Source organism: Triplophysa rosa, linkage group LG15 (assembly GCF_024868665.1).
Source record: "Triplophysa rosa linkage group LG15, Trosa_1v2, whole genome shotgun sequence".
Taxonomy (NCBI): Eukaryota; Metazoa; Chordata; class Actinopteri; order Cypriniformes; family Nemacheilidae; genus Triplophysa; species Triplophysa rosa.
Window position 1 is genome coordinate 16,966,111 of NC_079904.1, and position 13,603 is coordinate 16,979,713.

Consider the following 13,603-nt stretch of genomic DNA (forward strand, 5'->3'; position numbering starts at 1 on the left):
TGTAGTTTGCTCAATTATTTTTGGTTATATGCATTAACAACGGGACAAATCAACAGAAGGTGCGACTAGAAGTTTTTTAAAAACAACAAAAAATGCAATAAGCAGCTGTGGTATTTTAGTATGACTTTACATACAATAGAAATACAAAACACAAATGCAAAACACAAACACAACAAGCATGAACGTATTTCCCTAATGCATTTCCCTAATTCCAAGACTGGGAATACTTAAACACAAAGTATTGTCTGCAAAGCCTAGCAAAAATATAATACTAAGTAATCTCATGCAAACATAGACTATGGTATTATAGACCTTTAAGTTGCAATCCTAAATCTGTAAGGAATTGCACCTGTATGTGTGTACAATGAGTCTACGAGGCTATATAGTTTTAAAACCTTACCAAGCACTTTGCTTTAACAAGCTGTAATTTGCTTTAACGGGCATAAGATCTTAAACATTCAATTGTTTTCGTTTACCAACTTAATTCATGTGTTCCATTATGACTTTCAGCCCAGACATTAATTGCTTAATGTCTGTCACAGAATCGATTATGTACAGCACACAAGGAACAGATCCAGGATATGTAGTTGAATGTAAAAAAAGCGAATGAAATAATACTTACTGTAGATAAAAAAAACAAGATATCGTATTACCACACCGAGCATTTTTTAAATAGAATGAACAACATGAGGAAACAGATCTTCCCTGGAGCCGCTAGCTCACTTAGATACATTTACAGATTTACACACAGTCACAAACATCATTTTTCACACTTGACAGACACATCATCTTAGCATGTGATACGGTCATTTCCTGTGGTTTTATCGAACCACACACCTCACAAGGGACCTGTTGCTTTATTTTGTGGAGGTTTTGATGGGCCTAGAATAGACAAACATGGTAAAATGTTAGTATGACCAGTGCAAACTTTGTTGCATTACACTGCAAGAAAAAACTCTCTCTAAAAATAAAAAAAACATGTTTTTATTATTTGATCATATTTTTTGTGTTATTTAGCTGTATTTATTATTATTATTATTGTATTATTAAATGTAGTATTGCTTATTCAAAACAACCCAACTGCAGTTTGATTGATATTAATTGGAATGCACAATAAAAACATGATTATTATTATGTTTTTAAAACAGAGTTATTTGTTTTTGCAAATGAACTCTTCTATTATTATTATTATTATTTGTTTTTTTAACAATCCCAGATTGTGATCATAGTGATGGCTAAAAGCTGAAGACAAAACATGAAATGAAACAGTAACAACAATAACAGCAATACAAATCTACTATGGATGACATCAAAGTGTCATCACATATATTTTTAGGAGAAAATGTTTAATTATTTAATATTAACTATATGTTTAATTAACGGAAGAAGTTACCATATTGGTATTTATTGGTAAGTTGACTAAAAAAAGAATTGACTAATCAGAAAATAATCGATAGATAGAAAAAAATTGTTAGATTAATTGATTAATCGAAATGGCAATCAGTAATTTAATCAAGAAAAATAATCTTTAGTTGCAGCCTTAAAAAAGAAAAAAAGTTGTTAAAAATATGTTAAGTGAACCAGTAGATGCAATACTTCTGCTGTAAGATAGTTCCTCATATGTAAACGGTTACAGAACATTGCTGTCCAACAAAGAACGTATCAGCTGTGGGTGGAGCACAGTGATACAAGTTCAGTGAGGAAATCATTGGTCAATATCTATGCTTATTTAACATATTACAGCAATCAGCATCAAGGACCGGAACTATCTGTTTTATAAACAAGCGTTTACTCTGGGTTAACTCATCTCATACGTACTTGCTGTAAATTGGTACAGAATCGCCAGCGATGATGTCAGCATACAGATCTGGAGGAGGAAGTACCTTGAAGTAAGGGATGTCTAGATCTTCTTCCTCTTGATTTCTGGAAAGAAATGATAAAAACAAAATAACAGATACTAAGTTATCAAGAGTTCACGTAGAGAGCACTACAGGCCAAAGGGAATGAGACAGGCTTTTAGAGAACCATCTCAGATATTCATGAAAAACCAGTCTGACCACATACTACAGCAGAGGAAAGTCATCTCATGAATTACTGTGTGTTACGTGTGAGAACTTGCACATAAGCATGTAAATAATACATTTTTTGTGAATACTTACAAATGGCCAGTATAGTCTTTGTGTGCAAACAGACGAAACCAGAAGTGAGGTAAAGAAAAAGAAAACAAAAGTGAGTGTGGGTAAATGTAATTCTTTGTAAAATGAAGGGACGACAGATGCGAAACATACCTGCTTTAGGCATTTCCAGTCTTGATGGACAAACAACCCATTATGAAAAAAGAAAACATGATTATTTGCAGTCCAATAACCTTAAAGCTGCACTACGAAAGCTGTGGACTCTATCAACATTTGTGACTGAAATACAGAATTGCAAATTGTTTTGCATGTAATCAGTAAATAGAAATAATGAAAGTCTTTACAAGATGTAGATCTCAAAACTAAAACATATGGCATCTGACTGAGTATGTACATCTGCAGTATGTACATCTGCAGCATCTTCTCTTTGTTTACAGACACGAAGAATGATGGAAGTCTTAAAATCTCATAGTGCAACTTTAACATGTAAAGTAACCTACAGTGAATCAATAAAAACACAGAATAGCAAAGCGTTGACAGTAATGTCCTACATTGGTGCCTTGTTTATCGGCGGAGGCTGAGAGGGCGTGTTGGGTTGTGTGAAGAATGTGGATAGTTTCTGAAGGGCTTCATGTTTTGCGCTGCAATGCACAAAACACAATTATTCATTCCTCTGTTTTTGATATGAAACATTTTGTTTTAGACAGTTCAAAGGTGGAGCTCTCATACATAAGTATGATATGTGTTATTTTAATACATAAAGTACAACAGAATGGCCCTTACTGCGCATTTGTGTAATTTCCATCCGTCTGTGTTTGTTGGACAGGACCTTGTTCACTCACTAAGACAAGCAAATACATACATTATTCAATGCATTTCTACATGAGTCAAGTTATTAAGGATTAAAGAGACCGTTCACAAAATGATGGTGTAATTTAGTCATTATATTACATTCTTTATTCGTGTCATTTTGCTAACTACATATAACCTTTTGTCTTCCACACAGGAAAAAAAAACGTCATATGGGTTTGGAATAATATGAGAGTAAATCATAACAGAATTTTGGGTGCATAATAGAGAGAGCATAATATAGAGAAAATGAACGATTCAATAATAGATGTCCATATAAAAAGTAATATCGTAAAAATAATACAGCTATGAGCAGGTGAATGCTAGAATGAAACTAGTTCAGTGTTTTTATATCTGTCATGGCTCTCCCTGTGAAAAGGTTTCGATCATGTCTCATCCTGAATCATAACTCACCTCTCATTGGTGTGGCTGGTGTCTGATTCAGCCCTCTGAAACATTAACATACATTACTTGTAAAGAACACAATAGCCGAACCGTCTCATTTGCCAAGTTACAAAAGGTATGATACTTACATGTGTGCCGCTTCACTGGGTGAGCTGAACGTGGGGTCATCATCATCGCATGTCCATTCCTCGCTGTCATCTGAGACTGAGAAAATAAACAGCAATCTGAAATTACTACATTAAATCACAGTTTAAATACAGCATGTGATCTAAAAAGCCTAAAGTTGAAGGCTTCACGATCCAACAACTGATAAGATTGCATCAATACAATTTAAAAATTCATTTTTGTATGGCAAATAATGTGATGTGTAATTGCATTACACGGCATCTATTAAAACAGCACATATTAGGACTCTTAGAGTATCATAGTTTCAATGCACGATTATCCTGGCCAAAAGAATTTGTGATAATGACATTGCTGCAGTATCTATTGAAACGGAATATATAATGCTATGAATCAAAATTACGTTTAATTTTAAGTATGTTGTGTTTTCTCTGATTTGACCAATGAATCACACAAAAAAACCCAAAAAAAGTATGGGGAGGCAGAGAGATAGTTTGTACTCATTGTGGCTCTTAAGGCAAAATGTTAAACAGGTGCAAAACTGCCCTCCACTATTTTGAAGTGTCAAGCGGATACTGGTGCTGAATTATTTATGTTATTACTATGTGTAGCATTAACACTATATCAATAATCACAATTATTAATATAACGATTATTGTCAATATCGGTGTAAAATGAGCATAACAGATGCCAGGGTACATTGATGGTGTCAGACGGCAACTTTGACCATGTTGCTTTATGATCTCTCAGGAAAACGTAACTATGGTGGTTTCATAGGAATTTGTACAATGTGAATTGTAAAACGTATGATTAAAAAAAGCAAAAATGAAGCTCCACCCAAAACCTCACCCCTACACCTAACCATCACTGGAGTGGAACAGATGTTACTAAAATGTATAAATGAGCTTGTATGAATTCATACGAATTAGGCATAGATAAAATAGTTACTGCGATTGTTTTTACATGGTATTCCAAGGTCCAAAAGAACTTGACAACACTATAATATTTTGTAGGGGGCTTACTCAGGGCCGGGTCTAGGGGGGAGAGCGGGGACAATTTTCTTGAACCTCTCCACAAAAAAAAAAAAAAAAAAAAAAATAATTAAAAAATCAAATACGCAATTTATTAAATAATGATCTGTAAATTTAATCACAGAAAAAATTGTGCTAGCAATGAACTATGATTATATATATCTACCCAACCAGAATATATGATTGCCCCCCAGTCGAGCCAGCCTAGTACCGGGTCTGGGTTTAATGTAAATCTGTTGCACCTCATGATACAAATGAACCCCACTGCTATTCCAAGTAAGTAAAAAAGATTCTTACAGCTTTCATTGTTCATGGCGTTATGATCCGAGGTTCTAAACACACATATGGACAGAAAAATGATGGATGAACTGTGTAACACTTGGCACATAATATTACAGTATTACTATGGTGTTACGCCTGTAGACGTTTCCATGGCTACCTGCTGCCTGTACTGGTGTGTTCCGCATCCCTGAGACCATTGCCAATGGGTCTATTGGTCACTGTTGTCATCTTCCCCAGTTCCTTAATTCCAGCGATGTTCAAATCCATGCTCTCCACTGGGACATAACCGTCTGAAAAAAACATACAGCACATTGCCACTCCACATTCCAGTACAACCATCTGAAAAATGAGATAAGCTCTTACATACACAGTGCAACAGATAAGCCAGAGCTCAAGGACTAATTTAAGTCCTTGGTTAGCGGTAGATCTATTCAGGCATTTCGTCCTTATCAGGGAAAATGCATAACAATGTTTATTTTCTCTGCCTGTTCATCTGTAATTATAATTTAACAGTAATGCTAATCATTTGTGAATTACGGTAGCGGAGAATTAATGTATGTGTGTAGATTGATGTGATTTGTTGTGGTTAGCTTACATCTGTTGCTGCTGTCCTTGGCAAGCCATTTCCCTTTAGGGCAGCTGGTGGTACGAATGATGCTCACAGTTTCTCCAACTTTTACCGGCAGGTCATTTTTACGGCCCTTACAGTCCTCCATCACTTTAACGTTATAAATGGGCTCCTCCTGTCCCGTGATCTACATCAGAAAGCAACACACGCAGACAGTTAAATGAATGTGCGCATCACTTGGCTGACCTTGCCACGTGCATTAAAAACAGGACTTTTACTGTTAGCGAGAAATAGAAAAGTACGGCTCATTTGCCGATTGATTGGAAAGCACAGCTTTAGTCATAGTAATTGCAGTTTTTGGTTTGCTGAAGGAGTGGGATGTGGATTGTAATAAGTAACAGAATGGATTGTGAGTGCTTTATAAGCAGTAATCTTGCCAAATTATCGATGCAAAACCTGCAGTGTCTCTTACAGATGATTAGCTTTCTCAGTAATGCTGAAAGCATTACTGCAGTGCCCAAATGCATATGAAATATATACACATATTATAAATACATATAAAAATATTTGTTCTTTTTCTGAATTGAATGTCTTTATTGATAAATGAAACTAAATAATGGTTAAACACTTTATAGATAAAATGAGTACTTTCTTTGCTGTTAACAAAATTGTGAAAAGAATGGTTTTATAACATTTCCCGGTGTTATTGGTCAGATAAAACCCATCGACAAACCACTAGTTGAGCCTACGCAATCTCATAAGAATGATGTTAGATTTAGGGGTGGGGCTTCTATCTTGATTTTTTTCTCGAATATTCACATCATACATATTGCCATCTCAATAAATGTTTTAAAAAGTTGTTTTTCTGTCAGATCAGATAGGTTTATTTAATGTTACTTGGTCAGACTGGTCGAACAAACTAACCTGATCTCACTGGAATTCGCACCTATTTTACGAGGTGGGTAATTTGTTTGAATTTGTATGATGTGAATTATATAAAAATGCATGATTATTTAAAAAAAAAAAAAAGGAATACTGATGCCCCTCCCCTAAATTTAACATCAGTGGCGCTTAAGTAATTCGTAATAAAATATACAAATAAGTTTACACAATTTTTATACAGGTAGAATAGTTAGGTAGAATTCCCGTGAGCGATGTTTTGCCATTGTTACACTTTTCCGTCAATTTTAATCTGGGATAGCATAAAAAATACATGATTCTTTTTTAAATTACCTTAAATTTTTTCTTTATTTCATTTTCTTTCTTTTCCTTTTCCTTCTGCTCCTTTCTCTCTCTTTCCTTCTCTCTCTCCTTTTCCTTCTCCCGCTGTTTCTCCTTCTTTAGTTCTTTTTCATGAGCCACCTTTGCCGAGTCTTTTCTGTGGAGACAGAGAGACTTTTAAAAGAACTGCTCCAGCTACTATAGTTTAAATCAATAGCGAGAACCTAAAAAACTTAAAAAGAAAATCGCTACAAACCTGGAGAACAAGCCTTTCTTGGGAGTCTCCTCCACCTGAAAACGTTTGGGTGATTAGTGGACAGTAAATGAAAGACAACATGTTGGAACAGATCATCATATATGCAAAAAGATGATAATGTACAAAGACTGCAATTTCAACATTGATCATATCATACAAGAAAATAAGACGTTTTCTATTAACTTTAAAAGCATAAACAGTCATAATAAAAGAATCTGTAAACAAGTAAAAAGGTACTTACGGCGGTAGCTGCATCAGCATATGGATCTGAGGGACAACAAAATGAAAACAGTCAGTGGCAAGAATTCTTTTGCAGATAAACGAGAATCTAGAATCAACTAAATCACATGACGTGTGTTTATCATGTCTGTGGGTCAAAAGTTTATCAGAGATGAGATGACAATGTGAAAAACTACAGTTTGATTTCCTGAAACTACACACTTTCAACAGCAGTACTTAAGTACTTCTTCGTCTTACTTTTTGGAGGTCCTTTCTGTTTCTTATTCTTCGCCTTTTTATCAACTGATAGGTCTTCATAGACATTGTCACTGTATTCAAGAAAAAATGACAATAATGCTTAATATCAAAAACAGACACAAACATCTGGAACGATTTTTTCCACGTGGTCCTTACAAAATCATTATGGGCCTTATGGCTTACCCTGATGGAGATAAGAATCCTTGACTGACAGGGGAGCTTCGCACATGATCTTGAAGTAAAGAGGCGTGTGTGCCTGGCTGTGGAGAGCTAGAGTTCACAGATCCGAAATCTACTTCTCCATTGTCTCTGTAATCCGTGTTTGGAAGCATCTCCCCTGCAGCCTGATGGTTTGGATCCCACTTTTCCAGGAAGGCTTTTTCATGAACAGATGTTGGTCTTCCAAAACCTGAGACTACTGGAGGTATTGGCCTAAAGTTCGGAAGGGGTGGAGTTTTGAATTCTTCAGTATCTTCAAAAGATTCATCAAAAGAGTTGTCATATGGCTGCTCGTCTGAAAAAAAACAGAAGCAAGAATAACTTCTCTGGAAAAACTTCATGAATATTTCATTTTACATACTCGTCAAAATATATGCAATATTATAGATGAACCATTTTTGGTTTGTTTCACAAAGGTTTTTTTTTGTATTGGACAACGGTTGTAGACTATTAAAAGGTTAAACAAACGTCTCTTGGGAGTCTTTGACTGGTTCTTTGAGAAACCAAAAATAGTTTCTCTGTAGTTCCTATACAAGTGAAGTAAATAGTTTCTGATATTTGGGGATTGATTCTTACCATATGCCTCAAGATGTTGAGTTGGAGTGGTAGGAATCTGAAGGTGTTCAGAAGGAGGCTTTGGTTTCTCAGGTGGGGTCTCTCCGACAGGTGTGGCCGGCAGAGGCTTCCGGATTGGTGGGGTTGGTGGATTCACTGGCTTTACCACTGTCACAAACCCTGGTGAAAGTTGCCCTGCAGCAACATGAAAATTTATTCTAGAATGGTCGACCACACGTTTCAACAAAAAGGTCTTGAAACTATAATTTATAAAGCCATTTTAAAAAGAAAGTTCACGCAAAGTTATGATTTCATCATTTATTTACTCTCATTCAACAAAAAGCATTGGCCCCTATTGACTTCCATTGTATGGACACAAAACCACTGAGACATTTCTCAAAATATAACATAGGAGGAAGAGACTTTGGATCTGTAAGAGGTTTTGAATAAGATACTGATGAATCATTGATGACAGAATATTTATTTTGGGGTGAACTATCATTTTAAATGTAGTAAAGTTACAATTAACATGCCTTGCATAACCAAATACAATAGCAAGGTCAAGCAGACTTAGCAGGAAGAGCAGGAATATGGAATGAAAGTGAAGGAAGTTTTGTGTTTCCAACAAGTACAGTGTGATCATGTGACTAAACAATTGCAAAAAGTATGTGAAATGTTTCTCAATTTTAAACGATATACTCCGGCAACATAATTGACATTCAATGTCATTTTTAATGTTAAAAACATTCTTCAGAATAAATTATTTTGTGTTCCGCAGAAGAAAGAAAGTCCCACACGTTTAAAAATACAAGAGGGAGAGTAAATGATGACCGAATTTTCATTTTTGGGTGAACTATCACTTCAAAACAAAATGAAATCTTCCTCATGTCCAACCATGTTTTAAAAACTAAAGGAAAGCAGCAATGACTGCTCTGTTTACAACAGCTATCAGGTAAATCTTGTGATAGGAATACTGTATATAAATCCAAAATGACATTCTCAAAGACCGAGGAAAATTATCAAAATTGTTTAACTTGTACAAGTATTTCCTTAAGACAAAATACTTCCCCACCTCTTTGTCATTCTGACTATGTAAGAAATGTTGCCAAACATAACTAACAAAATAGACATATCTTGCATGCCAACCCTCCCTGAAGTATGGAATCCACCCACCTTTTCTCAATCGACAAACGCTGTCTTTCCACAGCTAAAAGGTTGTGGATATTTGTAAACGTAAATGTTGACACGTCATGTCAACTATAGATTAAACTACATTTTAATATATCAGGAAACATAATGTTTTCTTTCAGTCCTTAATAGTTGCCTAGACAGATACTTGAACAAGTACTTACTGTGATCAAATCCATTAACCTGTGGAGTTTCAGGTAGATGGGATTCGGGTGGCACATGAGCATGATCCGCATAGTCAACAGGAGGGAATTCAAAAATATCTGGCATAGTCGAGGCTTCCTCAGGCATGGCTGTGGGTATCTGTGGTAAGGCTTTTTCAGTTGGCCTTAGATCAGGTTGGGCCATGTCAGGGGTCAAAGCATCAGACAGAGCTACCGTAGGTGCATCCATCTTATATGGGGATGTATTTTCAGGTGTGCTAGCCAGCTGGCTCATGGTGGACATCTTCTTGGCCCTTTCTAGTAGGTTAAACACACGGTTGTCAAGTGGTGCGGTACGTTTAACTGGAGACATCTCCTCGGCTCTCGCCAAGAATGAAAGTGGTGACTTTGGTGAGGTCTGGTTCTCCTTGTTGACTTCCGTTTTATCCATAAGGGATTTTGCACTATCCAGTAGGACTGTTGGAGGGGGGCTTGGAGTGGCAACGGAGCCTTGACGAGATGTATAGGGCTTCAGCAAAAGCTCTGGAGATATGGTTGAACGAGTGGGTGGGGCAGGGGAGGATGTCCTGGAGATAGTCGGACTAATAGATGCAGGGAATCTAGGAATGGCTTGATCAGAAAAGACTTCATCTGGAAAATCCTCATCAGGGAAAATTGGAGGAGGAATATCAGTGAAGTCCGGAGGAGGGCTTTCTTGTGGTGGAGGAAATACCTCAGATAAACTGAGCAAATTTATATTCGGTTTAGGAGGTGTTTCTGTCAGAGTATCCGCTGGCTTACGAACAGCTTGAGAACGAATGGCTGGTTTTGGAATGGCTTGCTCAGGAATCTTAGGCTGAAGGCTGGGAGAGGTTGGAATGTGTGGTGCTGGAATACTTGAGACAGAAATGCTGGGGACGGGACACTCTCCAGCTGAAGTCTGAGGAGGCATAAGAGCCTTGGGGACTATGGGTACATTCTCAGAAGGGGCAGTAGCTGTTATAGATGGGTTAGCAGGAGCCGGGCGACTTTGAGGAGAATAGTCAAAAGTACGAAGAGCTGGTTTTGGGTTTTCCACAGTATCTGTTCCAGCATTTGTAGTGTTAAATATGAATGTCTTGGGTGTGGACACTCTGGCTGGTGAAACAGACTGTGGTGTAAGTGGACTGCGTTCAGCAGATGATGTCAGGTTAACAACATCATTGCCAGTTTTTGTAGGGTTAAATACAAATTTCTTGGGAGTGGACACTATGGCTGGTGAAACAGACACAGGTGTAAGCGGGCTGGTTTCAGGCTCTGGGGTTTTAGCTTTTATTGGAGGCACTGGCAGAACCAGTGGAAGATTCCTATATTTGATAGGCCTCTTGGGAATGTCGCCTTCCCTCTTCTGGTTGTTATCCAGCAGTTCTGAATTACTGGCAGGTTGTTGCTCATTGCCCTTTGACCCCCACGTTGGAGAGAGCTGGTGGTTGAGATTTTTATCATCTCTGAAGACCACACGTGGAGCGTGTAGCGTACCCTTTTTCACGGCACTATGAATGGAGCTGATCAGGGGGTTGCTGACTTTCGCCGGCAGAGGAGGGACACTTTTGGGTTTCTCTGGTATGACAGGTTTGGTGGGGATCTTCAAATTATTTTCACCCTGAAACCGGGCCTTCAGGGACTTAAAGTCTATTGACTCATTCTGAAATATAAAACATAGGAAAGCAGTGTTTAAGTAATATGTAAATGTATGTCGCATCTCTAGAATGCACATGATGGACTGTATTTGTAGTATCCCAGAACTTAACTCATAAACTGTGTTGGATCATATCACACAGGAAGAAATATACAACCTTTCAATGCTTATATCTATGGAATATCTTTATTGGCAGTTTCACTTGCTCCAGTATATTTAGACACTTGGGTGTTTTGGGAGTGGAGCTGGAAGCTATGTGATGACTAGTCATTGACCAAATACCATGCGTTCAATAGACAAAACCACAAAAGTCAATCTCACAGTCTATAACAACATTGGCTAAAGCTGGCAGAAATCCATAGGCTAAGGCGTATGTTATCAACAATTTTAGATCTATATTAACTTGAGCTAATAAAATGTCAATTAAATGATTTTTGGAGTGGGTAACCCTTTTAACAAAGTACTGGGGTGGTAGTGGTAGATCAAGGTACAAATTATGTTACACAATAATTTACTAAAATTACCATTATACTATATAAATGTAAATATTAATGTATCATGAGGTTATAAAAAACTTACTGTTGGCAAAACTCACATCTGAAGTGTGAAAAGCCCATGGGAAAAAATGGAAGCTGTGTCATGAACAAATGATAAAAAAAAACACGTTTCTCACCTGTTCCATTATTCTGCCTCGAAGGCTTACAGCAGTTCTTCAAAAAGATCCACTTCTCAACTCCTCATAATTAATAATCCATTGAGTTCTTCCTTCACGATTCAAAGGGATCCAGCATGTGTGAATGTTGTGTCGCAGTTGTTAGAGGATAAATAGCACACAGACTGAAATCTCGCCCATTGGCCTTCAGACTGGAATGAGGTTGGATGAGCGTGTTCACTCGCTAATGACGAACTTAAAGAATGTCCCGTCAAACGAGTCACTTCACTGAACGACAGCGAAGGACTGTTTTCATTCTCCAAGAATGCAGTCAGGCGAGATCCACATAAATCTATGAAGGCACGGTGTCTATTGTCAACCTAAATCCAACTCTCATTACGTCTCAGACCAGGGAGGATGAAAAATGAAATAATCCACACCTCTTTTGATTACGTTCAGAGAGGATGTGATTTACTCAGAAGGGGAGATGTCTCTCCCTCCTAAAGAATCTAACTGTTGACCTAAGCCAAGTCAGCTATTTGAAGTTTTAAATTTACTGCAAACAAAGTTAGTTAAATTTACAATTTTACAGTAAGCTCTTTTTATTTTATCAAGTTACTTTAGGTCGAGGCTAAAATAAAGATAAAGATCTGTATGGAATAAAAGGAGTGGAAACGAAGGGGTCCTTGTCTCCATGTGACGACTTTAAATATATAGGCTACTCATATTTATTTACCACATTAACTTATTAAGGAGTAAACTTAGGCCTGATTCATATTTCGCGTTTAAAAACGCGCGGAAAACGGGAGCCGCACCGCTATCTCTCTTCAAATCACCAGCAGTGCCCGCCCGGCACTCCGAAAAGTGTAACTATTTCTCGATGCGGCACCCACGCGCCTAGAAAAATGTGCGCGCCGCACCGCATGCGTGTCGCGACCGAGTCGCCCAATATTTGCGCACGCCTGCAGCGCGTCTACATTTAAAATAACGAATATGCGCACGGAAAAGATGCGAAATGTGAATCGGCCTTACCCCTAATTTACACTGCACGCGTGTGCGACGCATTACGGCGCCGATGCGGCTACCGGAACTGATCGTGGTCATTCTAGTCAATGGCTCTTCGCGCCGCTTCGCTAAAGAAAGGGCGCCTAATCTATTTTTGACGGACGCCGCGTCCAAACTGCACAGCAAAATAAACGGCAAAAAATGATGTCACTTTCAAAATAAACACCCTGTGCAGACTCCCGATCGTATTTCACGGTCACATATCCCTGATATAAGACCATAAATGGACGACAAGTGGTTCATCCTCGATCAAAACCACATTTTGTGGTAAAATATTGTTTAACTATAATAATCATGTTTTCTTGTTTTAAGAGTAGTAAAATCATTAATTTTCGCAAGGGAACAAAGCATGACTCATAGCATTGAACAAAATAATATACCAGACAAACATAACCATTCAGCCAACTTTCTTATGGTATTACCGCAAAAAATCATGAAAAACAACATCGGACAGGCAAATCACATGGTCTCGTGAATTCAGCCGCTTCGCATTTGAGACGCTCCTAGTGTACATTGGCACTGCATAGAGGACGGAACAAAACCTCGCCGGAGCCGTAACATACCGCACAGAGGGGTTAGGCTATTTTCGTTTATTGTTTTTCATTTGAACCCATTCATGCATAGAGGTCATTACAGTGGACAGCTATTTAAAAAGTCATTTCTACACTGTAATTTTTTTGCTGTAGTTATGCAGCTAGTTTCCAGTAATTTACCTCCCAGGGCCAAAGACTGTTCCCCCCAGGACTCCTCCTAAGT

At 37.7% G+C, this 13,603-nt stretch overlaps 1 protein-coding gene across 1 annotated transcript; it reads right to left on the minus strand.

Annotated features, from left to right (window-relative positions):
• Window positions 1-2: 2 nt before the first annotated feature.
• Window positions 3-12,085, minus strand: LOC130565659 (proteoglycan 4). The gene is made up of 19 exons (XM_057352609.1): window positions 11,804-12,085; window positions 9,474-11,136; window positions 8,143-8,316; window positions 7,531-7,861; window positions 7,348-7,418; window positions 7,112-7,137; window positions 6,871-6,905; window positions 6,627-6,771; window positions 5,421-5,580; window positions 4,983-5,115; window positions 4,841-4,875; window positions 3,518-3,593; window positions 3,399-3,433; window positions 2,919-2,976; window positions 2,687-2,776; window positions 2,289-2,308; window positions 2,160-2,175; window positions 1,819-1,923; window positions 3-882 (listed from the first exon to the last, which is right to left on the minus strand). The coding sequence occupies exons 1-19, from the start codon at window positions 11,810-11,812 to the stop codon at window positions 858-860; spliced, it is 3,207 nt and encodes a 1,068-aa protein (XP_057208592.1). The 5' UTR covers window positions 11,813-12,085; the 3' UTR covers window positions 3-857.
• Window positions 12,086-13,603: the final 1,518 nt, after the last annotated feature.

Excerpts from the sequence above, each read along its gene's own strand:
- LOC130565659 (XM_057352609.1), bottom strand. Across the intron at positions 6,772-6,870 it reads AAGAAAGGCTTGTTCTCCAG|AAAAGACTCGGCAAAGGTGG; the intron begins GTTTGTAGCGAT and ends CTGTCTCCACAG. Across the intron at positions 2,777-2,918 it reads GGAAATTACACAAATGCGCA|CGCAAAACATGAAGCCCTTC; the intron begins GTAAGGGCCATT and ends TGTGCATTGCAG.